The sequence below is a fragment of the Lithobates pipiens genome, unplaced genomic scaffold (assembly GCF_037356315.1).
Source record: "Lithobates pipiens isolate NorthernLeopardFrog02 unplaced genomic scaffold, aLitPip1_a1.2 Scaffold_10, whole genome shotgun sequence".
Taxonomy (NCBI): Eukaryota; Metazoa; Chordata; class Amphibia; order Anura; family Ranidae; genus Lithobates; species Lithobates pipiens.
This window is the reverse complement of record NW_027507686.1, coordinates 6,279,759-6,306,071: the sequence shown is the minus strand read 5'-3', so window position 1 is coordinate 6,306,071 and position 26,313 is coordinate 6,279,759. Positions and strand designations below refer to the sequence as shown.

The window sequence follows — 26,313 nt, the reverse complement described above, 5'->3', positions numbered from 1 at the left end:
GTACCATTCCTTCTACTTACCACTGATATAGAAGTACCATTCCTCCCACTGACCTCTGATATAGGAGTACCATTCCTTCTACTTACCACTGATATAGGAGTACCACTCCTTCTACTTTCCACTGATATAAGAGTACCACTGCTTCTACTGACCGCTGATATGCGATTACCATTCCTCCCACTGACCACTGATATGGGATTACCATTCCTCCCACTGACCTCTGATATAGGAGTACCATTCCTTCTACTTACCACTGATATAGGCGTACCACTCCTTCTACTGACCGCTGATATAGGAGTACCACTCCTCCCACTGACCACTGATATAGGATTACCATTCCTCCCACTGACCACTGATATAGGATTACCATTACTCCCACTGACCACTGATATGGGATTACCATTCCTTCTACTTACCACTGATATAGGAGTACCACTCCTTCTACTGACCGCTGATATGCGATTACCATTCCTCCCACTGACCACTGATATGGGATTACCATTCCTCCCACTGACCACTGATATAGGAGTACCATTCCTCCCACTGACCACTGATATAGGAGTACCATTCCTCCCACTGACCACTGATATAGGAGTACCATTCCTTCTACTGACCACAGGAGCTTCAGCCCCTCCACTGACCACTGAAATAGAAGCATCATTCCTCCCACTGACCCATGACACACAGTTACATAATTAGTCAGGTGGAAAAAAGACACAAGTCCATCCAGTTCAAGCAAAAAAAATAATTAATACAATCCCATATACACAATCCTTCACCCACAGTTGATCCAGAGGAAGGTGAAAAACCCCAGCAGAGCCATGATCCAATTTGCTACAGCAGGGGAAAAATTTCCTTCCCGATCCCCCGAGAGGCAATCGGATTTTCCCCAGATCAACTTTACCTATAAATGTCAGTACCCCGTTATATTCTGTACATTTAGGAAATAATCCAGGCCTTTTTTAAAGCAATCTACTGATCTGGCCAGAACCAGCTCTGCAGGGAGTCTATTCCACATTTTCACAGCTCTTACTGTGAAGAAACCTTTCCGTATTTGAAGATGAAATCCCTTTTCCTCTAGACGTAAAGAGAGTCCCCTTGTCTTCTGTGATGACCTTAACTGCTTGCCGGCCAACCACCACAGTTTTACTGCGGCAGAATGGCACAGCTGGACGAAACGACGTTACCTTATGTCGCTTAACCTTTTGGCCACTAGGGGCACAGGCAAAGGACCTCATTGTGTGCCCAGAGCCAATGCGAGTGCCCGGCGGGCGCGATAGACAGTCCCACCCCCCTAGAGTTAGAACACGCCTAGGGAACACAGTTAACCCCTTGCTCGCCCCCTAGTGTTATCCCCTTCCCTGGCAGTGATATTTATACAGTAATCAGTGCATTTTTATAGCACTGATCGCTGTATAATTGTCAATGGCCCCAAAAATGTGTCAAAAGTATTCAATTTGTCTGCCGCAATATCGCAGTCCCGATAAGAAAAGCAAGTCGCTGCCATTACTAGTAAAAAAATAAATAATAATAATAAAAATGCCATAAATCTGTCCCCTATTTTGTAGACGCTATAAATTTTGCGCAAACCAATCAATGTACACTTATTGCGATTTTTTTTTACCAAAAATATGTAGAAGAATACGTATCGGAATAAACTGAGGAAAAAATAAAAATTTAGAAAAAAAAAAATGTAGGATATTTATTATAGCAAAAAGTACAAAATATTGTGTTTTTTTCAAAATTGTCGCTCTTCTTTTGTTTAGTAGCACAAAAAATAAAAACCGCAGAGATGATCAAATACCACCAAAAGAAAGCTCTATTTGTTGGAAAAAAAGGACGTCAAATTTGTTTGGGTACAGTGTCGCACGACCGCGCAATTGTCAGTTAAATCGACGCAGTGCCGAATCGCATAAAGTGCTCCGGTCATTGAGCAGCCAAATCTTCCAGAGCTGAAGAGGTTAGGAAGTGAATAACTCAACACCAAGTTCACCATATGGACCACTTATATATTTATATATGTGATCATATCCCCCCTAAGGGCCGGTTCACACTGGGGGCGATGCGAGGCGACACGACTTGCCTCGCCGCGACCTGCCGCGACCTCAGCGGCGACTTGCAAATGACTTCTGTATAGAAGTCAATGCAAGTCGCCCCGAGGTCGCCCAAAAGTAGTACAGGAACCTTTTTTCTAAGACGGAGCGACTCGAGTCGCTCCTCTTAGAACGGTTCCATTGTACAGAACGGGGGCGACTTGTCAGGTCGCGGCGAGGCAAGTTGTGTCGCCTCGTGTCGCCCCCTGTGTGAACCGGCCCTTAATCTCCTCTTATCAAGAATTTATTCATTCAGATTCTCTAATCGTTCCTCATAGCTGAGCTCCTCCATGTCTCTTATCAGTTTGGTTGCCCTTCTCTGCACTTTCTCCAGTTCCCCGATATCCTTTTTGAGAACTGGAGCCCAAAACTGAACTCCATATTCCAGATGAGGTCTTACTAATGATTTGTACAGATGATATCTCTCTCTCTGGAGTCCATACCTCTTCTAATACAAGAAAGGACTTTCCTCGCTTTGCAAACCGCAGCTTGGCATTGCATGTTATTATTGAGCTTATGAACTACCAAAGCCCCCAGATCCTTCTCCACCATTGATTCCCCCAGATCCTTCTCCACCACTGACTCCCCCAGATCCTTCTCCACCATTGACTCCCCCAGATCCTTCTCCACCATTGACTCCCCCAGATCCTTCTCCACCATTGATTCCCCCAGATCCTTCTCCACCATTGATTCCCCCAGATCCTTCTCCACCATTGACTCCCCCAGATCCTTCTCCACCACTGACTCCCCCAGATCCTTCTCCACTATGGATCCCCCCAGATCCTTCCACACCATTGACTCCCCCAGATCCTTCTCCACCACTGACTCCCCCAGATCCTTCTCCACTATGGATCCCCCCAGAACCTTCTCCACCATTGACTCCCCCAGATCCTTCTCCACCACTGACTCCCCCAGATCCTTCTCCACCACTGACTCCCCCAGATCTTTCTCCACCACTGACTCCCCCAGATCCTTCTCCACCATTGACTCCCCCAGATCCTTCTCCACCATTGACTCCCCCAGATCCTTCTCCACCATTGATTCCCCCAGATCCTTCTCCACCATTGATTCCCCCAGATCCTTCTCCACCATTGACTCCCCCAGATCCTTCTCCACCACTGACTCCCCCAGATCCTTCTCCACTATGGATCCCCCCAGATCCTTCCACACCATTGACTCCCCCAGATCCTTCTCCACCACTGACTCCCCCAGATCCTTCTCCACTATGGATCCCCCCAGAACCTTCTCCACCATTGACTCCCCCAGATCCTTCTCCACCACTGACTCCCCCAGATCCTTCTCCACCACTGACTCCCCCAGATCTTTCTCCACCACTGACTCCCCCAGATCCTTCTCCACCATTGACTCCCCCAGATCTTTCTCCACCACTGACTCCCCCAGATCCTTCTCCACCATTGACTCCCCCAGATCTTTCTCCACCATTGACTCCCCCAGATCCTTCTCCACCATGGACTCCCCCAGATCCTACTCCACCATTGACTCCCCCAGACCCTTCTCCACCATGGATCCCCCCAGTTGTACTCCCTCTAACATGTATGATGCATATTCTTAGACCCCACGTGCAGAACTTTACATTTATTAAACATTAAACCTCATCTGCCACTTAGTTGCCCAATCAGACAGAGCATTGAGGTCAGGTTGTAAATTGGAGACATCCTGTAAGGACGTTATTTCACTGCACAGCTTGGTGTCATCTGCATAGGAGCTCAATTCCTTCCACTGACCACTGATATATTAGTACCGTTCCTCCCACTGACCACAGAAGTGCCATTCCTCCCACTGACCACAGAAGTGCCGTTCCTCCCACTGACCACAGAAGTACCATCCCTCCCACTGACCACAGGAGCACCGTTCCCCCCACTGACCACAGGAGCACCGTTCCTCCCACTGACCACAGAAGAACTGTTCCTCCCACTGACCACAGATGTGCTGTTCCTCCCACTGACCACAGGAGCACCATTCCTCCCACTGACCACAGGAGCACCGTTCCTCCCACTGACCACAGGAGCACCGTACCTCCCACTGACCACAGAAGTACCGTTCCTCCCACTGACCACAGAAGTGCCTTTCTCCCACTGACCACAGGAGCACCGTTCCTCCCACTGACCACAGAAGTACCATTGCTCCCACTGAACACAGGAGTACCATTCCTCCCACTGACCACAGAAGTACCATTCCTCCCACTGACCACAGAAGTACCGTTCCTCCCACTGACCACAGAAGTACCGTTCCTCCCACTGACCAAAGGAGCACCGTTCCTCCCACTGACCAAAGGAGCACCGTTCCTCCCACTGACCACAGAAGTACCATTCCTCCCACTGACCACAGAAGCTCCGTTCCTCCCACTGACCACAGAAGCACCGTTCCTCCCACTGACCACAGAAGTACCATTCCTCCCACTGACCACAGGAGCACCGTTCCTCCCACTGACCACAGGAGCACCATTCCTCCCATTGACCATAGAAGTACCGTTCCTCCCACTGGCCACAGAAGTACCATTGCTCCCACTGACCACAGGAGTACTGTTATTCCCACTGACCACAGATGTACCATTGCTCCCACTGACCACAGGAGCACCATTCCTCCCATTGACCATAGAAGTACCGTTCCTCCCACTGACCACAGAAGTACCATTGCTCCCACTGACCACAGGAGTACCGTTCCTCCCACTGACCACAGATGTACCATTGTTCCCACTGACCACAGGAGCACCGTTCCTCCCATTGACCATAGAAGTACCATTGCTCCCACTGACCACAGGAGTAGTGTTCCTCCCACTGACCACAGGAGTACCATTCCTCCCATTGACCATAGAAGTACCATTGCTCCCACTGACCACAGGAGTACCATTCCTCCCACTGACCACAGAAGTACCATTGCTCCCACTGACCACAGGAGTATCGTTCCTCCCACTGACCACAGATGTACCATTGCTCCCACTGACCACAGGAGCACCGTTCCTCCCACTGACCACAGAAGTACCGTTCCTCCCTCTGACCACAGAAGTGCCGTTCCTCCCACTAACCACAGAAGTACCATTCCTCCCACTGACCACAGAAGTGCCGTTCCTCCCACTGACCACAGAAGTACCGTTCCTCCCATTGACCACAGGAGCACCGTTCCTCCCACTGACCACAGGAGCACCGTTCCTCCCACTGACTACAGAAGTACCATTCCTCCCACTCACCACAGGAGCACCGTTCCTCCCACTGACTACAGAAGTACCATTCCTCCCACTCACCACAGGAGCACCGTTCCTCCCACTGACCACAGGAGTAGCGTTCCTCCCACTGTGGGAGGAATGGTGACATGATAACATCACACAGTTGCTGCAGATTTGTCGGCTGCACATCCATCCGGCTGCACATCCACATTCAGCAAGTCATCTTCACCACGTCTAGATGCCTAAATGCATTGAGTTGCTGCCGTGAGATTGGCTGATTAGCAATTTGTGTTACCAAGTAAATAAAGTGTCCGGGTGAGTGTGCACGCCGGGTCTTCGGGTGGTTAAACAATGACAAATATTTACTGAATGGATAATAGGCCCGTAACAGGAATGTAGAGGTTGCTCGGGTCCACCAGGGGTGTGAGAGGTGAAGCGGTTAATCTCCTGCGCAGGACAATGGTAAATATTCCTGTCGGTATTTCGGATCTGTGCCCCGCCCCCCTCCCCCCAGCTAAAAAATGTCCCCAGTGCTGTAATAATAAAAGCTGCCGTGTGAAAACAGTTTATCTCTGAATTCTCCTTGACATCAGTGTGACGGAATCTCAATCCCGACGCTTTATACTGTTTTTATTGTAAAAAGCTTATTGTTTAAAGCGGTTATTAAATCCAAAAGCCAACATTTCTTATATTACAGCTTAACAATTCTTAGATGCGACGGCTGCATTAGTTTTCTTTTTTAGATTTTCTTTCCTTCATCGCTTACATTGTTCTCAGTTCTACCTGTGGACTACAGAACACCTCCCCCCATGTGAAGAAGATGAGTTGGGGGGTGGGGCTGTTTTGTAGTCCTGACACATTAAGGGACCTCTTTATAAAACATTCACCGGATGAATGTCAGAGACATAACGTTCAAACTGGGTGAATCCTCCCCCTATTTCCTTTACTAGAGTAATTCCTTTCCATCGTCAGCTCCATCTAGTGGCCAACATGTGGTATATGTTCTGACTGAAGTATTTCAGAAGACTATACTGCACTTTGGCCACTAGATGGCACCGAGAATCATAGGAATTATTCTACGACTTGCAGAAAACACAGCGACTGTCCAGCCTGCAGAAAAGTAGAACATTCGTCCAACAAATTACTACTAGTATTATTCATATTATACAGGATTTATAAAGCGGCAACAGTTTGCGCAGCGCTTTACAATGTTTTAAAAATAGACTCCTTGAGCAAGTCACAGATGATGCAATTTTTCTTTCTTGCAAACGCGGGTTGAAGGTAAGAAAATTGCTCGGTTCCCCCGATTAACACAGTCGGGAGAATCCCCCCCACAGTGCCAATGTGTTCTGCCAGCGGGGGGAGCCTTCCTTGACGGCAGAACACAATGATTATTGCTGATGGCTAAAGTCGCCGGCAGTGATCGCAGCATGATAAAATAATCGGACAGGCTGGTTGTACTGGGATTGATTGATGGATCGACTTCAGTACAACCAGCCTGCCCATAGATGGATGGAATCTCAACAAGTTCAGCAGAGACCCGCAGAGGTTCCATCCATCTATTGCTGGCTTAAGGCTTCACTCACACGAGTGCGACTCCAATGTCACGGGATTTTCAGTGCAACTTTACACCCCCTGGCACTCAAGTCACAAGGGTCCTCATTATAGACCCCATCAGAGTCTCCCCTTAAATCAAGAGGCCAATCAGCATCCTTCTTACATCAGTCAGGATCCCAATCAGCATCCTTTTTGCATCAGAGTTCCCCCTTACATCAGGATTTCAATCAGCATCCTTTTTGCATCAGAGTGCGCCCTTACATCAGGATCCCAATCAGCATTATTCTTGCATCAGAGTTCCCCCTTACATCAGGATCCCAATCAGCATTATTCTTGCATCAGAGTTCCCCCTTACATCAGGATCCCAATCAGCATCCTTTTTGCATCAGAGTGCGCCCTTACATCAGGATCCCAATCAGCATTATTCTTGCATCAGAGTTCCCCCTTACATCAGGATTCAAATCAGCATCCTTTTTACATCAGAGTTCCCCCTTACATCAGGATTCCAATTAGCATCCTTTTTGCATCAGAGTTCCCCCTTACATCAGGACCCCAATGAGCATCATTCTTGTATCAGAGTTCCCCCTTTCATCAGGATCCCAATCAGCATCATTCTTGCATCAGAGTGCCCCCTTTCATCAGGATCCCAATCAGCATCATTCTTGCATCAGAGTGCCCCCTTACATCAGGATCCCAATCAGCATCCTTTTTACATCAGAGTTCCCCCTTACATCAGGATCCCAATCAGCATCATTCTTGCATCAGAGTTCCCCCTTACATCAGGATCCCAATCAGCATCATTCTTGCATCAGATTTCCCCCTTTCATCAGGATCCCAATCAGCATCATTCTTGCATCAGAGTTCCCCCTTACATCAGGATCCCAATCAGCATCATTCTTGCATCAGATTTCCCCCTTTCATCAGGATCCCAATCAGCATCATTCTTGTATCAGAGTTCCCCCTTACATCAGGATCCCAATCAGCATCATTCTTGCATCAGAGTTCCCCCTTACATCAGGATCCCAATCAGCATCATTCTTGTATCAGAGCGCCCCCTTACATCAGGATCCCAATCAGCATCCTTTTTACATCAGAGTTCCCCCTTACATCAGTATCCCAATCAGCATAATTCTTGCATCAGAGTGCCCCCTTACATCAGGATCCCAATCAGCATCCTTTTTACATCAGAGTTCCCCCTTCATCAGGATCCCAATCAGCATCATTCTTGCATCAGAGTTCCCCCTTACATCAGGATCCCAATCAGCATCCTTTTTACATCAGAGTTCCCCCTTACATCAGGATCCCAATCAGCATCCTTTTTACATCAGAGTTCCCCCTTACATCAGGATCCCAATCAGCATCCTTTTTACATCAGAGTTCCCCCTTACATCAGGACCCCAATGAGCATCATTCTTGCATCAGAGTGCCCCCTTACATCAGGACCCCAATGAGCATCATTCTTGCATCAGAGTTCCCCCTTACATCAGGATCCCAATCAGCATCCTTTTTACATCAGAGTTCCCCCTTACATCAGGACCCCAATGAGCATCATTCTTGCATCAGAGTTCCCCCTTACATCAGGATCCCAATCAGCATCCTTTTTGCATCAGAGTTCCCCCTTACATCAGGATCCCAATCAGCATCCTTTTTACATCAGAGTTCCCCCTAACATCAGGATCCCAATCAGCATCCTTTTTACATAAGAGTTCCCCCTTACATCAGGATCCCAATCAGCATCCTTTTTGCATCAGAGTTCCCCCTTACATCAGGATCCCAATCAGCATCCTTTTTACATCAGAGTTCCCCCTTACATCAGGATCCCAATCAGCATCCTTTTTACATCAGAGTTCCCCCTTACATCAGGATCCCAATCAGCATCCTTTTTACATCAGAGTTCCCCCTTACATCAGGACCCCAATGAGCATCATTCTTGCATCAGAGTGCCCCCTTACATCAGGACCCCAATGAGCATCATTCTTGCATCAGAGTTCCCCCTTACATCAGGATCCCAATCAGCATCCTTTTTACATAAGAGTTCCCCCTTACATCAGGATCCCAATCAGCATCCTTTTTGCATCAGAGTTCCCCCTAACATCAGGATCCCAATCAGCATCCTTTTTGCATCAGAGTTCCCCCTTACATCAGGATCCCAATCAGCATCATTCTTGCATCAGAGTTCCCCCTTACATCAGGATCCCAATCAGCATCATTCTTGCATCAGAGTTCCCCCTTTCATCAGGATCCCAATCAGCATCATTCTTGCATCAGAGTTCCCCCTTACATCAGGATCCCAATCAGCATCATTCTTGCATCAGAGTTCCCCCTTACATCAGGACCCCAATCAGCATCATTCTTGTATCAGAGCGCCCCCTTACATCAGGATCCCAATCAGCATCCTTTTTACATCAGAGTTCCCCCTTACATCAGTATCCCAATCAGCATAATTCTTGCATCAGAGTGCCCCCTTACATCAGGATCCCAATCAGCATCCTTTTTACATCAGAGTTCCCCCTTCATCAGGATCCCAATCAGCATCATTCTTGCATCAGAGTTCCCCCTTACATCAGGATCCCAATCAGCATCCTTTTTACATCAGAGTTCCCCCTTACATCAGGATCCCAATCAGCATCCTTTTTACATCAGAGTTCCCCCTTACATCAGGATCCCAATCAGCATCCTTTTTACATCAGAGTTCCCCCTTACATCAGGACCCCAATGAGCATCATTCTTGCATCAGAGTTCCCCCTTACATCAGGATCCCAATCAGCATCCTTTTTGCATCAGAGTTCCCCCTTACATCAGGATCCCAATCAGCATCCTTTTTACATCAGAGTTCCCCCTTACATCAGGATCCCAATCAGCATCCTTTTTACATCAGAGTTCCCCCTTACATCAGGATCCCAATCAGCATCCTTTTTACATCAGAGTTCCCCCTTACATCAGGACCCCAATGAGCATCATTCTTGCATCAGAGTGCCCCCTTACATCAGGACCCCAATGAGCATCATTCTTGCATCAGAGTTCCCCCTTACATCAGGATCCCAATCAGCATCCTTTTTACATCAGAGTTCCCCCTTACATCAGGACCCCAATGAGCATCATTCTTGCATCAGAGTTCCCCCTTACATCAGGATCCCAATCAGCATCCTTTTTGCATCAGAGTTCCCCCTTACATCAGGATCCCAATCAGCATCCTTTTTACATCAGAGTTCCCCCTAACATCAGGATCCCAATCAGCATCCTTTTTACATAAGAGTTCCCCCTTACATCAGGATCCCAATCAGCATCCTTTTTGCATCAGAGTTCCCCCTTACATCAGGATCCCAATCAGCATCCTTTTTACATCAGAGTTCCCCCTTACATCAGGATCCCAATCAGCATCCTTTTTATATCAGAGTTCCCCCTTACATCAGGATCCCAATCAGCATCCTTTTTACATCAGAGTTCCCCCTTACATCAGGACCCCAATGAGCATCATTCTTGCATCAGAGTTCCCCCTTACATCAGGACCCCAATGAGCATCATTCTTGCATCAGAGTTCCCCCTTACATCAGGATCCCAATCAGCATCCTTTTTACATCAGAGTTCCCCCTTACATCAGGACCCCAATGAGCATCATTCTTGCATCAGAGTTCCCCCTTACATCAGGACCCCAATGAGCATCATTCTTGCATCAGAGTTCCCCCTTACATCAGGATCCCAATCAGCATCCTTTTTGCATCAGAGTTCCCCCTTACATCAGGACCCCAATGAGCATCATTCTTGCATCAGAGTTCCCCCTTACATCAGGATCCCAATCAGCATCCTTTTTACATCAGAGTTCCCCCTTACATCAGGACCCCAATGAGCATCATTCTTGCATCAGAGTTCCCCCTTACATCAGGATCCCAATCAGCATCCTTTTTGCATCAGAGTTCCCCCTTACATCAGGATCCCAATCAGCATCCTTTTTACATCAGAGTTCCCCCTAACATCAGGATCCCAATCAGCATCCTTTTTACATCAGAGTTCCCCCTAACATCAGGATCCCAATCAGCATCCTTTTTACATAAGAGTTCCCCCTTACATCAGGATCCCAATCAGCATCCTTTTTACATCAGAGTTCCCCCTAACATCAGGATCCCAATCAGCATCCTTTTTACATAAGAGTTCCCCCTTACATCAGGATCCCAATCAGCATCCTTTTTGCATCAGAGTTCCCCCTTACATCAGGATCCCAATCAGCATCCTTTTTACATCAGAGTTCCCCCTTACATCAGGATCCCAATCAGCATCCTTTTTACATCAGAGTTCCCCCTTACATCAGGATCCCAATCAGCATCCTTTTTACATCAGAGTTCCCCCTTACATCAGGACCCCAATGAGCATCATTCTTGCATCAGAGTGCCCCCTTACATCAGGACCCCAATGAGCATCATTCTTGCATCAGAGTTCCCCCTTACATCAGGATCCCAATCAGCATCCTTTTTACATAAGAGTTCCCCCTTACATCAGGATCCCAATCAGCATCCTTTTTGCATCAGAGTTCCCCCTAACATCAGGATCCCAATCAGCATCCTTTTTGCATCAGAGTTCCCCCTTACATCAGGATCCCAATCAGCATCATTCTTGCATCAGAGTTCCCCCTTACATCAGGATCCCAATCAGCATCATTCTTGCATCAGAGTTCCCCCTTTCATCAGGATCCCAATCAGCATCATTCTTGCATCAGAGTTCCCCCTTACATCAGGATCCCAATCAGCATCATTCTTGCATCAGAGTTCCCCCTTACATCAGGATCCCAATCAGCATCATTCTTGTATCAGAGCGCCCCCTTACATCAGGATCCCAATCAGCATCCTTTTTACATCAGAGTTCCCCCTTACATCAGTATCCCAATCAGCATAATTCTTGCATCAGAGTGCCCCCTTACATCAGGATCCCAATCAGCATCCTTTTTACATCAGAGTTCCCCCTTCATCAGGATCCCAATCAGCATCATTCTTGCATCAGAGTTCCCCCTTACATCAGGATCCCAATCAGCATCCTTTTTACATCAGAGTTCCCCCTTACATCAGGATCCCAATCAGCATCCTTTTTACATCAGAGTTCCCCCTTACATCAGGATCCCAATCAGCATCCTTTTTACATCAGAGTTCCCCCTTACATCAGGACCCCAATGAGCATCATTCTTGCATCAGAGTTCCCCCTTACATCAGGACCCCAATGAGCATCATTCTTGCATCAGAGTTCCCCCTTACATCAGGATCCCAATCAGCATCCTTTTTACATCAGAGTTCCCCCTTACATCAGGACCCCAATGAGCATCATTCTTGCATCAGAGTTCCCCCTTACATCAGGACCCCAATGAGCATCATTCTTGCATCAGAGTTCCCCCTTACATCAGGATCCCAATCAGCATCCTTTTTGCATCAGAGTTCCCCCTTACATCAGGACCCCAATGAGCATCATTCTTGCATCAGAGTTCCCCCTTACATCAGGATCCCAATCAGCATCCTTTTTACATCAGAGTTCCCCCTTACATCAGGACCCCAATGAGCATCATTCTTGCATCAGAGTTCCCCCTTACATCAGGATCCCAATCAGCATCCTTTTTGCATCAGAGTTCCCCCTTACATCAGGATCCCAATCAGCATCCTTTTTACATCAGAGTTCCCCCTAACATCAGGATCCCAATCAGCATCCTTTTTACATAAGAGTTCCCCCTTACATCAGGATCCCAATCAGCATCCTTTTTGCATCAGAGTTCCCCCTTACATCAGGATCCCAATCAGCATCCTTTTTACATCAGAGTTCCCCCTTACATCAGGATCCCAATCAGCATCCTTTTTACATCAGAGTTCCCCCTTACATCAGGATCCCAATCAGCATCCTTTTTACATCAGAGTTCCCCCTTACATCAGGACCCCAATGAGCATCATTCTTGCATCAGAGTGCCCCCTTACATCAGGACCCCAATGAGCATCATTCTTGCATCAGAGTTCCCCCTTACATCAGGATCCCAATCAGCATCCTTTTTACATAAGAGTTCCCCCTTACATCAGGATCCCAATCAGCATCCTTTTTGCATCAGAGTTCCCCCTAACATCAGGATCCCAATCAGCATCCTTTTTGCATCAGAGTTCCCCCTTACATCAGGATCCCAATCAGCATCATTCTTGCATCAGAGTTCCCCCTTACATCAGGATCCCAATCAGCATCATTCTTGCATCAGAGTTCCCCCTTTCATCAGGATCCCAATCAGCATCATTCTTGCATCAGAGTTCCCCCTTACATCAGGATCCCAATCAGCATCATTCTTGCATCAGAGTTCCCCCTTACATCAGGATCCCAATCAGCATCATTCTTGTATCAGAGCGCCCCCTTACATCAGGATCCCAATCAGCATCCTTTTTACATCAGAGTTCCCCCTTACATCAGTATCCCAATCAGCATAATTCTTGCATCAGAGTGCCCCCTTACATCAGGATCCCAATCAGCATCCTTTTTACATCAGAGTTCCCCCTTCATCAGGATCCCAATCAGCATCATTCTTGCATCAGAGTTCCCCCTAACATCAGGATCCCAATCAGCATCCTTTTTACATCAGAGTTCCCCCTTACATCAGGATCCCAATCAGCATCCTTTTTACATCAGAGTTCCCCCTTACATCAGGATCCCAATCAGCATCCTTTTTGCATCAGAGTTCCCCCTTACATCAGGATCCCAATCAGCATCCTTTTTACATCAGAGTTCCCCCTTACATCAGGATCCCAATCAGCATCCTTTTTACATCAGAGTTCCCCCTTACATCAGGATCCCAATCAGCATCCTTTTTACATCAGAGTTCCCCCTTACATCAGGATCCCAATCAGCATCCTTTTTGCATCAGAGTTCCCCCTTACATCAGGATCCCAATCAGCATCCTTTTTACATCAGAGTTCCCCCTTACATCAGGATCCCAATCAGCATCCTTTTTACATCAGAGTTCCCCCTTACATCAGGACCCCAATGAGCATCATTCTTGCATCAGAGTTCCCCCTTACATCAGGATCCCAATCAGCATCCTTTTTGCATCAGAGTTCCCCCTTACATCAGGATCCCAATCAGCATCCTTTTTGCATCAGAGTGCCCCCTTACATCAGGATCCCAATCAGCATCCTTTTTGCATCAGAGTTCCCCCTAACATCAGGATCCCAATCAGCATCCTTTTTACATCAGAGTTCCCCCTTACATCAGGGTCCTTATCATAGCCCCCCTTACATCTGAGACCCCATCAGAATCCCTCATAAATCGGGGTCCTCCTCAGAGTCCCTCTTATATCAGGTCCATGGCTGTGGTGGTTTGCGGTGACGTCCCATTGACTTGACTTGGTGGGTTAAAATTGCCATTCCTGGAATGGAAGCATTTCCGGCACCTTTTCAAAGTCACTGCGACTTTAAGTTGCATAGATTTGAAGGGGCTCCATTGAAATCAATGGCGTGCGACTTTGTGTCCAAAGTCACATGACAAGTCGCACTGCTGTGAGCAAAGTGTCCTTCGGTGACAAGGCTGCTTCTTTATAGTACAGAACAGTAAGTGTTAAATTGAATGTATATATATATATTTTTGGTTTGGATAGACTTTAATCCTCTACACGGTAGCACTAAAATTGGGAGAGGGCGGAGCGGTACAAAGAGCCAATCAGGATCTTCCTGGATAGGAACACGCTGATAGGAGGAGAGAGCTGAGAGAGCCCAGCAATGATTCACCAGTGAACTCAGTGGGCGTGTCCTGCACCACACCGTACTGCCGCAACAGGTCCAGACATCCCAACAGGTTGCAGAAAACCGGCGTAGGACCTGTGTGCGTTGTCCGGCAGAGGTACCTGGATCACAAGACTGGCTGAACAGAGTCCCAACTCCTCTGGTGACAGTTCAGGTTCAGTACATAGATCATTCCCGCCGCTTTACTGAACTCCCTCTAAATGGCGCCACTCCGGGTGAAATATCTCCGGGAGCATTAAACGTCTCGCACTTTTAATAAATCTGCAGATTGGCGGCGATTGCGGCTCCATCGCCTTCGTAATGACAAACTACGAATACATCCGCCGCCACCTTCTACCACTTTATTACTTCCAGCGCCGATCCATTATCACCGAGCGGCGAAGTCATTCCCGCGCTCTATCTTTCCATCGGTCGCTCTGCTGTGACTCGGCGGCTCGATCCCGCCAATGACATCATTGTAGCCAACGCACAGGATATTAAAAACTTTCCCCGACTGCTTCATGAATCACAGCGGATGAGATCGGAAAAAACAAAACTCCTCGGGGGGGGGCGGGGGAGGGGAGAGAAACGTTCCATCGATTTACTGATTTCACTTTCCTGTTCTTTTTACTAAAATCCCATCGTGAAGGAGAAGGAGGCGAATCGCAGCAAAGACACCGCAGAACCTTCAGCGGGATGACGTTCATGAATTCATCTTGACCCCCCGATCACATGATCTGCCCCCCCCCCGATAGCTCTGTGCCCCCCAATGTGTATGTTTTATACATTATGTACCCCCAAACCCCCCTCCTCCCTCTAGAGCAGGGGGGCTCCAAATGTTTTTGGTACAGGGGCCACATAATATCATTGATGAATATTTGTGTTCTAAAAAAAAATTGTTTTATAAATAAATGAGTCCCCCTTTACATAGGGGGCCCCATCAAAGACCCCCTCTTACGTTAGAGGATCCCCATTACATTAGGATCCCCATTAGAGTCTCCACTCCCAATCTACATCCTTCTTACATCAGCGTTCCCCTTTACATCAGGGTCCTCATCATAGTACCTATCAAAGTGCCCCCTTACACCAGGGTCCTCATCATAGTACCTATCAAAGTGCCCCCTTACATCAGGGTCCTCATCATAGTCCCTATCACAGTGCCCCTTTACATCAGGGTCCTCATCATAGTCCCTATCACAGTGCCCCTTTACATCAGGGTCCTCATCATAGTCCCTATCACAGTGCCCCTTTACATCAGGGTCCTCATCATAGTCCCTATCACAGTGCCCCTTTACATCAGGGTCCTCATCAGAGTCCCCCCTACATCAGGATCCCAATCAGCATCCTTCTTACATCAGAGTGCCCCCTTACATTAGGGTCTCCATCAGAGTTCACATCAGTGTTCCCCCTTACATAAGGGTACTCATTATAGTCCCTATCATAGTGTCCCCTTACATCAGGGTCCTAATCAGCATCCTTTTTACATCAGAGTGCCCCTATACCTCAGGGTCCTCATCATAGTCCCTATCACAGTGCCCCTTTACATCAGGGTTTCCATCAGAGTCCCCTCTTACATCAGTATCCCAATCAGCATCCTTCTTACATCAGAGTGCCCCCTTACATCAGGGTCCTCATCATAGTCCCTATCACAGTGCCCCTTTACACCAAGGTCTCCATCAGAGTTCCCCTATACATCAGGGTCCTCATCAGAGTCCCCCCTACATCAGAATCTCAATCGGCATCCTTACATCAGGGTCTCCATCAGAGTTCACATCAGAGTTCCCCCTTACATAAGGGTCCTCATTATAGTCCCTATTATAGCGCCCCCTTACATTAGAATCCAAATCATCATCCTTCTTACATCAGAGTGCCCCCTTATATCAGGGTCTCCATCAGAGTTCAACATAAGGGTCCTCATCATAGTCCCCATCAGAGTTCCTGCTTACATCACAACCCCAATCAGCATCCTTCTTACATCAGGGTGCCCCCTATCACCAGGGTCCCCATCATTCCTCCTTACATCAGAGACCCCATCAGAATCCCCCTCCCCCCTTAAATCAGGGTCCTCCTCAGAGTCCTTCTTATATCAGATCAATGGCTATGGTGGTTGGAGTGACGTCCCATTGACATTGGTGAGTTTGACATGTTGAGTTAAAATTGCCATTCCTCATTTGGAAGCATTGCAGGCAAAGTGATATGTACTCACCCCTCTGGCTGCTATGCTAATTTGGAGATGGGTGATCAGGGGGCAGTGAAAACAAGGATCAACCATGTGTTTTTACTGCCCCTCTGCTGCCAGTGTGAACTTAGCCTAAAGCTGACCATCTGGCCCTTTTTTCTCAGAGAATGAGTCAAGCCTTGTCTCCGCCCCCTTACCCACCTTCGAGCCCCACCCCTTGTCTCCGCCCCCTTACCCACCTTCGAGCCTCACCCCTTGTCTCCGCCCCTACCCACCTTCGAGCACCATCCCTTGTCTCCACCCCCATACTCACCTTCGAGCCCCACACCTTGCCTCTGCCCCTACCCACCTTCGAGCACCATCCCTTGTCTCCACCCCCGTACTCACCTTCGAGCCCCACACCTTGCCTCTGCCCCTACCCACCTTCGAGCACCAGCCCTTGTCTCAGCCCCCTACCCACTTTCAAGCACCGTCCCTTGTCTCCACCCCCTACCCACCTTCGAAACCATCCCTTGTCTCCGCCCCCTTACCCACCTTCGAGCACCACCCCTTGTTTCCGGCCCCCTACCCACCTTCGAGCACCGTCCCTTGTCTCCACCCCCTACCCACCTTCGAGCCCCACCCCTTGTCTCCGCCCATACCCACCTTCGAGCACCATCCCTTGTCTCCGTCCCCTTACCCACCTTCGAGCACCATCCCTTGTCTCCGCCCCCTTACCCACCTTCGAGCACCATCCCTTGTCTCTGACCCTTACCCAGTACCGCCCCAGCAACAATAATCCTTCCCAACACTAAATCACCCCCAACAACAATAGATCCCCAACCAGCAATATAGACCCCCCCACAAAATAGACCAGCCGTAACAGTAGATCCCCCAGTAACAATAGACCCCCCCCAACTACAGCCCAGCTACAATAGATACTAGTCCGCTGCTGACTGTACTCACTATGAAGGCTTGAAAATAAATATGCTTGATAGTATGGAGTTGCCGGCTGCTTTTATTCGATGACCGTTTGTCTATTGGTGTGTGGGAGGACACCTCGGCTTGGACACCCTGACTGCAAACTTCCAAAGTAAGACTTTGTTTCCCACTGCTCTGAGCCATACAATCTTTGATCAAATGGTGGTGGGAGTGTCATGGTCTGGGGCTGCATGAGTGCTGCCGGCACTGGGGGGCTACAGATCATTGAGGGGACCATGAATGCCAACATGTACTGTGACATACTGAAGCAGAGCATGATCCCCTCCCTTCAGAGACTGGACCGCAGGGCAGTATTCCAACATGATAACCACCCCAAACACTCCAAGACCACCACTGCCTTGCTAAAGAAGCTGAGGGTAAAGGTGATGGACTGGCCAAGCATGTCTCCAGACCTAAACCCTATTGATCATCTGTGGGGGATCCTCAAATAGAAGGTGGAGGAGGGGAAGGTCTCCAACATGCACCAGCTCTGTGCTGTCATCATGGGGGAGGGGAAGAGGACTCCAGTGGTGACCTGTGAAGCTCTGTTGACCTCCATGCCCAAGAGGGTGAAGGCAGTGCTGGGAAATAATGGCGGCCACACAAAATATTGACACTTTGGGCCCAATTTGGACATTTTCACTTAAGGGGTGTACTGACTTTTGTTGCCAGCGGTTTAGACATTAATGGCTGTGTGTTGAGTTATTTTGAGGGGACAGGAAATTTACACTGTTATACAAGCTGTACACTCACTACTTTACATTGTAGACAAGTGTCATTTCTTCAGTGTTGTCACATGAAAAAGAGAGAAGAAAAGATTTACACAAATGTGAGGGGTGTACTAACTTTTCTGAGATACATATACCGTATTTTTCGGACTATAAGGCGCACCGGATTATAAGGCGCACTAGCAACGACCGGCTGATAAAATGGATATTTCCATATATAAGGCGCATCGGACTATAAGGCGCACCGGATTATAAGGCGCACTAGCAACGACCGGCTGATAAAATGGATATTTCCATATATATAAGGCACATCGGACTATAAGGCGCACGGTCGATTTTGTGAGAAAATTTAGGCTTTTACGTGCGCCTTATAGTCCGAAGGTTAACGTCAAGAGACCGGGTGGCTTTTTCCACGAATCTCCAGCGATGTCAACAGGTCATATATAAGGCGCACCGGATTATAAGGCGCACGGTTGTTTTTGGGAGAAAATTTAGGCTTTTACGTGCGCCTTATAGTCCGAAAAATACGGTATATATAAAATTATGGAAAATATTTAAATATAAAATTGTAAAAAAGTAATAAAATAAAATGGTAAAATATATATATATATATATATATATATATATATATATATACATACATATATATATATATATATATATATATATATATATATATATATATATATATACATATACATACATACATATATACACACACATACATATATATATACACACACATACACATACATATATATATATATATATATATATATATATACATACATATATATATATATACATACATACATACATACATATATATACATACATATATATACATACATATACATATATACATACATATACATACATATATACATACATACATATACATACATATATATATATAATTTTTTTTACCATTTTATTTTATTACTTTTTTACTATTTTATATTTAAATATTTTTCATAATCTTTTAGGAGACCAGTTGAGGGGGCTTTGGTGAAATATCAGCAATCTAAACAGTCCCCTGACGTTTCACCTTTGAGACAGAGAAAGGAGTTTGAGGTCACGGCCCCCGATCTCCATCTCTGCAGCCTCAGCTGCACAGAATTTAATGAACAGGAAAAGCTCTGTAGAAGCTTCCTGTTCATTCACAAACCGAAGCATAGGACACACGATTTAATATGCTTCAGTTATGAATGGACACAGGAGCGACTTGGTACTGATCACTCACTGCATCCATTCAGAAAGGAAAGAGGTGACGGGAAGTGGTTTGAATGATGCAGGCCACGGCTGGACCTTGGTGGGATGAGTCGGTGGGGGACTATGTCAAAGAGGAGGCGAGCTGCTCCTTTTTATTCCTATTTCGGAACTCGCTCTCCTAAACATGAAAAAAAAAGGCAAAATGGGAGCTCTGCCATTGCGTTCCTCTAAGCCCTCGTACTCACGGTTGGACATTCCGACGGAAAATGTCAGATCGGACCGTGTTGTCATGTGTGGGCTCCATCGGACTGTTTCTGTCGGAATATCCGAACAGCAAAGTTTTAGAGCCGGGCTATAAAACTTTCCGACAACATGATCCAATGGGACTTTGTCCGATTGGAATTCTCTACAAACGATCGGACAAAGTCCCATCGGATCATGATCAAGTTGTCGGAAAATCCGATCGTTCGTAACGTGATGACGTTATTTCGTTAGGACGGGACTACGTTCAGGCTAGTAGCCAATAGCTTTGGTCTAGGAGTTTGACCTGAGCATGCGTGGCACTTTGTCCGATTGGAATTCTCTACAAACGATCGGACAAAGTGCCACGCATGCTCAGATCAAATCCCCAGACCAAAGCTATTGGCTACTAGCCTGAACGTAGTCCAGTCGTATCGAAATAACGTCATCACGTTACGAACGATCGGATTTTCTGACATCTTTGTCCGACCGTGTGTATACAACACCAGTTTCGGACAAAATCTGTCGGACAAAATCTGACAGATTTTGTTGTTGGAATGTCCGACCCGTGTGTACAAGGGCTAACACATTTATAGAGGGAGTTCACAAAGCACAAGAGCCCACCTAGAAGCCCGAAACAAAATAAAACTGATTGAATTGCGTGTATTGTCTAATGTTCGCACAAGTGAAGCGATTTGATAATGTGGCTTTTAGTCATGAATATAAATATTCTTCCCCAATAGACTTGGAAGACTGGAGTAAGGCCTGGAGAATGGTAGCCAAATGCTCGTTCAATACAAATACCCTAGAAGGTTCTATTCCGCTGGTACTGGGCAACGGCCCGCACAGCTCAGGCCTTCCCTGGAAGTTCTGACAGATGCTTTTCGCAACTGTGGGCAGCGGGGTGATGCTTTACACACATGGTGGTCCTGCCCAAGGCTGGCGGGGTTCTGGTCTAAGGTTTTTGGTTTGCTGTAGACACTCTTCGCTCTTGTACACACGGGTCGAACATTCTGACAACCAAATCCGTCGGATTTTGTCCGAAACTGTTGCATACACACGGTCGGACAAAGTTGTCAGAAAATCCGATGACGCTATTTCGTTAGGACGGGACTACGTTCAGACTAGTAGCCAATAGCTTTGGTCTAGGAATTTGATCTGAGCATGCGTGGCACTTTGTCCGATGGGAATTCTCTACACATGATCGGACAAAGTCCGATCGGATCATGTTGTCGGAAAATTTTATAGCCCAGCTGGAAAACTTGGTCCGTCGGATACTCCGATGGAAACAGTCCGATGGAGGCCCACACACTGTCGGATTATCCGACAACACGGTCCGATCGGACATTGTCCATCGGAATATCCGGCCGTGTGTACAAGGGCTTCCATCTAACAGTCCGAAGGGAACGCCAGGCTAGCTCTACTACATTGTCTCGATACCTGGTTTGCGAGGTCCTCAGCAAAAGCTGGCCACTTACCTCTTTATAGCTGCCAAGCGGACCCTTGCCCAAGCCTGGAAGACCCAGCAGGTAGATTTCCAAGGGGTGAAGACACGTATGACTGCTATGCTACTTCAGGAAACGCAGGTCCAGCGTTGTGCACGATTCACACGCTAAACTTCTCAAAATCTGGGAGCCGTGGATCTCTTATGAGTTCCCTACACTCCAAGCAGCATGCCTAGGCCTGGTCTGACTCCCCTCGGTGGGGTGTCCGTGTCTGAGTTCCCCCCCCCTCCCCCCACTCCTACCTCTGACCTTCTTTCTCCTGCCTCTTAGATTTTCACACTTTTCTTTATAGTCTTTCACTTTTCTAGTAATTACTGCTGCCCCCCCATGGAAGGGGGTAGCAGGAGAAGGGATTCCCCTTTAGAGACGACAAGGGGGATAGGGTACCCTTACACTGTAGCCAGTTTCGATACCATCCCCTGCTTGCATTATGCTATATGTTAAAGAGGAAGTAAAGGCAAAAAAAAAAACACACCCTGAAAGGCAAAGGCATAATGAGCTAGTATGCATAGCATACTAGCTCATTATGAATAACTTACCTGAGAACGAAGCCCTCGAAGCGGTCCTCCGTCTTCGCCCTTGTACACACGGTCAGAGATTCCGACGGAATGTGTCCTATCGGACCGTTTTGTCGGATATTCCGACTGTGTGCGGTCTGGATCGGACTGTTTCCGTCGGAATATCCGACGGACCAAGTTTTCCAACTTGTTGGTAAAATTTTCCCACAAAACGCTCCGATCGGACATACTCCGATCATGTGTAGCCTACTCCGACAGACAAAGTGCCACGCATGCTCAGATCAAATTCCTAGACCAAAGCTATTGGCTACTAGCCTGAACGTAGTCCCGTCGTAACGAAATAACGTCATTGCGCCGCGATCTGCGGCCTGCCCAATGCGCCTGCGCGCCGCTGTCTTCGGGTAAATATCTCCTAAACCGTATAGGTTTAGGAGATATTTCTTGGACCTACAGGTAAGCCTTAATCTAGGCTTACCTGTAGGTCAAAGTGGTGTGGTTTTATGTTTTGTAGCCCCCTGCGAGGGCATTTAACAAGCATATTATTTTTTCTTGTTTACTCAAATTTCCAATAAACATATTGAAACAGGATATAAATATTCTAACGATACAACTGGTAAGAAGTATATTTTTTTTTGTGTGTTTTAGGGTACAAGAATGGACATCGACAAATACCTGTCCCGGCTGGGATACAAGGGTTCCTGTAAACTGGCCAACAAGGAAACCCTCTCTGAGATAATGCACCACCACGTCATGGCGATACCATTTGAAAACCTGAGCGCGCATTGCGGAGAACCCATCTCTCTCGACATAGAAAGCACTTTTCAAAAGCTTGTGATGAAGCCAAGAGGCGGTTGGTGTTCCGAACAAAACCACCTCCTCTTCTGGGCTCTGAAGACGATCGGCTACGACGTGGCCATGCTTTCAGCCAACGTTTACCAGCCCCATCTGGACGAATACAACCCAATCGCCACCCATCTTCTTCTCAAGGTGACAATAGATAGCAAGACGTACATTGCCGACACTGGCTACGGATCTTCCCTTCAGCTTTGGCGGCCTCTAGAGCTAACCAGTGGGGTGGACCAGCCGCAGACCCCCGGCATATTTCGTCTCACGGAAAGCGAGGGAAAGTGGTACTTGGACAAGATAAGAAGAACGCAGATGGTTTCTGACGGATCGTTTTCAGAAACTGAACTGCTCGATAAATCGAGTTATAGGAAGATCCATTATTTTACTCTGCAGGAGAGGACTATAGACGACTTTATCGAGTCCTGCAAGTTCCACCAAACATCTCCAAAATCTGCTTTCTTCAACAAGTCCGTGTGTTCCCTCCAATGTAGCCACGGTGTCCGGACACTCGTCGGCTGGACATACACGGAAACCAAATACAACTATCGAAAGGGCGTGGATCTGGTGGAACTCAAAACGCTACAAAACGATGAAGTGGAAAAAGTTTTAGAAGAGAAGTTTGGCATCGTTTTAGAGTCTCGGCTTGTTGTAGTTAATAACTCTGGCAGTTACACAATTTAAAGGCAAAAGGATACTTGCCAGTCACCGAACATCAACCGTAGATAGTAATTAGTAGGGAAGGGTCATCACACCCCTAAATTCCATCCAATCACACCATTTAGATATGATTGTGCCATTTGGACCAATCAGGAATCCCTCAATGACAGTGAATGGGAGGACCTAGTATATTAATGGGAAAGAAGACCTTGACTGGAGGAGAGACCACATCCGACCGGAGAGGCATCTGGAGGGTCACTTGGGCAGGCACATAGAGGGGACCCGAGAAATCCACTATTGTTAGTCCCCCGGACATCCCTAATATTTTATACACTTTTGACTAGTTAGCCAGTCTGTGAGTGTTTAAACTAATTGTCTTGGGTTGTATGTTTCTTTGTCCTCTATGCTTCATTTTTTACTCGTTTATTGTATCTCTGTAGATCTTTGTCTTTGGTTTTTACGCCTCCAGAGTATTGTTTTATGTAATATGTCCTTATCAATAACTGAACTGTTCACGTTAATTCTTTATACAGAAATGGGTGGCCTCACTGAAACATAATAAATAATGTTGAAACCAAAAGATACAGAATGTACCATCATCCAATTTAATTAGAATAGAGGTTTGGGAGTTCCGGTCCCTATTCCAGGCCCTCCGAGAAAGAGGAGCATGGCGGAGTATTCTGGTACACATTAAGAATTGTATATAAACGAATATATAAGCAAATATAAAAATTTGAACGATTCATTTATTAAGACAAAAAAATATATATATTTCTAAAATTACAGATGATACGGCATTTCAACTAGTTTCGCGGAGTGACTGCTTCATCAGGAAATACAGGAAATACATCTGAAAAACATACAGAACATGGCATAATATAATAATAAAAGGACCGTAGACATTACAATCATGGGCGTCCGCAGGTAGGGGCAAGGGGGGTCATGTGCCCCCCCCCCCGGAATCAGGGATCAGATCTTAAATTCAGCACAGTTGCATCGATATCGGGGTGCGGGCAGCCCCTACCATCAGTGTAATGTATGTGACTGTGGGCTCTTTTCCCTGCTCAGTCTAGCCGAGAAATCAGCATCGCTGTGACAGGAGAAAGGCAAGCTGCGGGCTATCAAAGGTTTCCCCCACTCGCCCCCCCCCCCCGCTTTCTCCTGTCATGGACAAGAGACAGCGGCTCTCACAGAGGTTCCATGCCCAGCTTCCTGCCGCTCCGTTCCTTCCCTATTGGCCATAACTGAGGGCCAATCAAAGGAGACTAGGAGAAAAGAGCATCATGGGACATGTAGTCCCAAAGATTGACGACCCCATTTTTCACAGGGAGGTGGCTACAGCTCAATCGAAAGAGAGATTGAGAGACTGTAGCATGGAAAAAAGCTGAGGGAGAATGTGCTACAGGAAAAAGAATGAGGAGTGTGCTGGACAGAAGCCAGAGAGCGAGCCACGCTGCCCAGCACCACCGGAGCGAGAGACATGATGCCCAGCGCCACCAGAGCGAGAGACACGCTACCCAGCACCACCAGAGCGAGAGACACGCTACCCAGCGCCACCAGAGAGCCACGCTGCTCATCGCCACCAGAGAGAGAGCCATGCTGCCCAGCACCACCAGAGAGAGAGCCACGATGCCCAGCGGCACCAGAGCGAGAGACACGCTGCCCAGCACCACCAGAGCGAGAGACACGCTGCCCAGCGCCACCAGAGAGAGAGAGAGCCACCATGCCCAGCACCACCAGAGAGAGAGCCACGATGCCCAGCGGCACCAGAGCGAGAGACACGCTGCCCAGCACCACCAGAGAGAGCCACGATGCCCAGCGCCACCAGAGAGAGAGAGCCACCATGCCCAGCGCCACCAGAGCGAGAGACATGCTGCCCAGCGCCACCAGAGCAAGAGACATGCTGTCCAGCACCACCAGAGAGAGAGCCACACTGCCCAGCGCCAGAGAGAGCCTCGATGCCCAGCGCCACCAGAGAGCGAGCCACGATGCCCAGCGCCACCAGAGCGAGAGACATGCTGCCCAGCACCACCAGAGCGAGAGACACGCTGCCCAGCACCACCAGAGAGAGAAAAACTGAGCCACTACCAGGGTACAGACATGCTACACTACTGACCAGAGTCGCCCCCGGGGAACCCAGAGTGAGCGATCGTCCAGCCAGAAAGGATCACTGCTGTAGTTTTGCTGGGTCTGGTAAGAGGGCCTGTTGGCCATTATCCATTACTTATCCTAGGGATTGTACTATGCCTGCTGTCTCCGACCATGACAATGTGATCATGACAGTGTCGAAAAGGGGAGGTGCATGGGTGACCCTAAAATGATGCCCCTCCCTGAAAAAAGTTCTGCGGCCGCCCATGATTACAATGCTGGTATATATGGGGGGGATTGGGGATAAAGAAGTAAAAAAGTTTGCAAATGCTTACCCATAAACCAGTACCAACAAGGCATGGATAGCTACCCGGTCAGGCCTCCCACGGCAACTGGGGGAGGCAGTTTGTGCAAAGCCAAGAGGGCTATAGTGTAGGTGCAATAGATAAAATTGCAAAAATACTAGTGATGAATTAAGCCAATATAGGAGAAAGGATCACAGGATAAATCGTGACCAAGCGCCCTTCTGATTCTCGTTTATTTGTTTCTTTCCCTTTTTTTTCCTCCTCTCCATCCCCCTTTTTTTTTTTTCTTTTGTTGATGTCCTGGCACAATCACCACATTCTTCTTCTTTAATTATATTTTTAACACGGTTCGGTGTTCACTTTGGGACCCCCTTTTTGCACCTTCTTTTTTTCACTTGGTCACGATTTATCCTGTGATCTCTTCTCCTTTTTTGCACAAACTGCCTCCCCCCAGTCGCCGTGGGAGGCCTGACCAGGTGGCTATCCATGCCTTGATGGGACTGGTTTATGGGTAAGC

At 47.5% G+C, this 26,313-nt stretch overlaps 1 protein-coding gene across 1 annotated transcript in view; it reads left to right on the top strand.

Moving 5' to 3' along the window:
- LOC143927235 (arylamine N-acetyltransferase, pineal gland isozyme NAT-10-like) overlaps positions 1-24,046 on the top strand; it is a 40,725-nt gene extending 16,679 nt beyond the window's left edge. Inside the window, exon 2 of the mRNA XM_077451235.1 lies at positions 22,546-24,046. Coding sequence (XP_077307361.1) covers positions 22,546-23,427 — 882 coding nt within the window. The 3' untranslated portion in view covers positions 23,428-24,046. The remainder of the gene's footprint in view (positions 1-22,545) is intronic.
- The last annotated feature ends 2,267 nt before the right edge of the window (positions 24,047-26,313 follow it).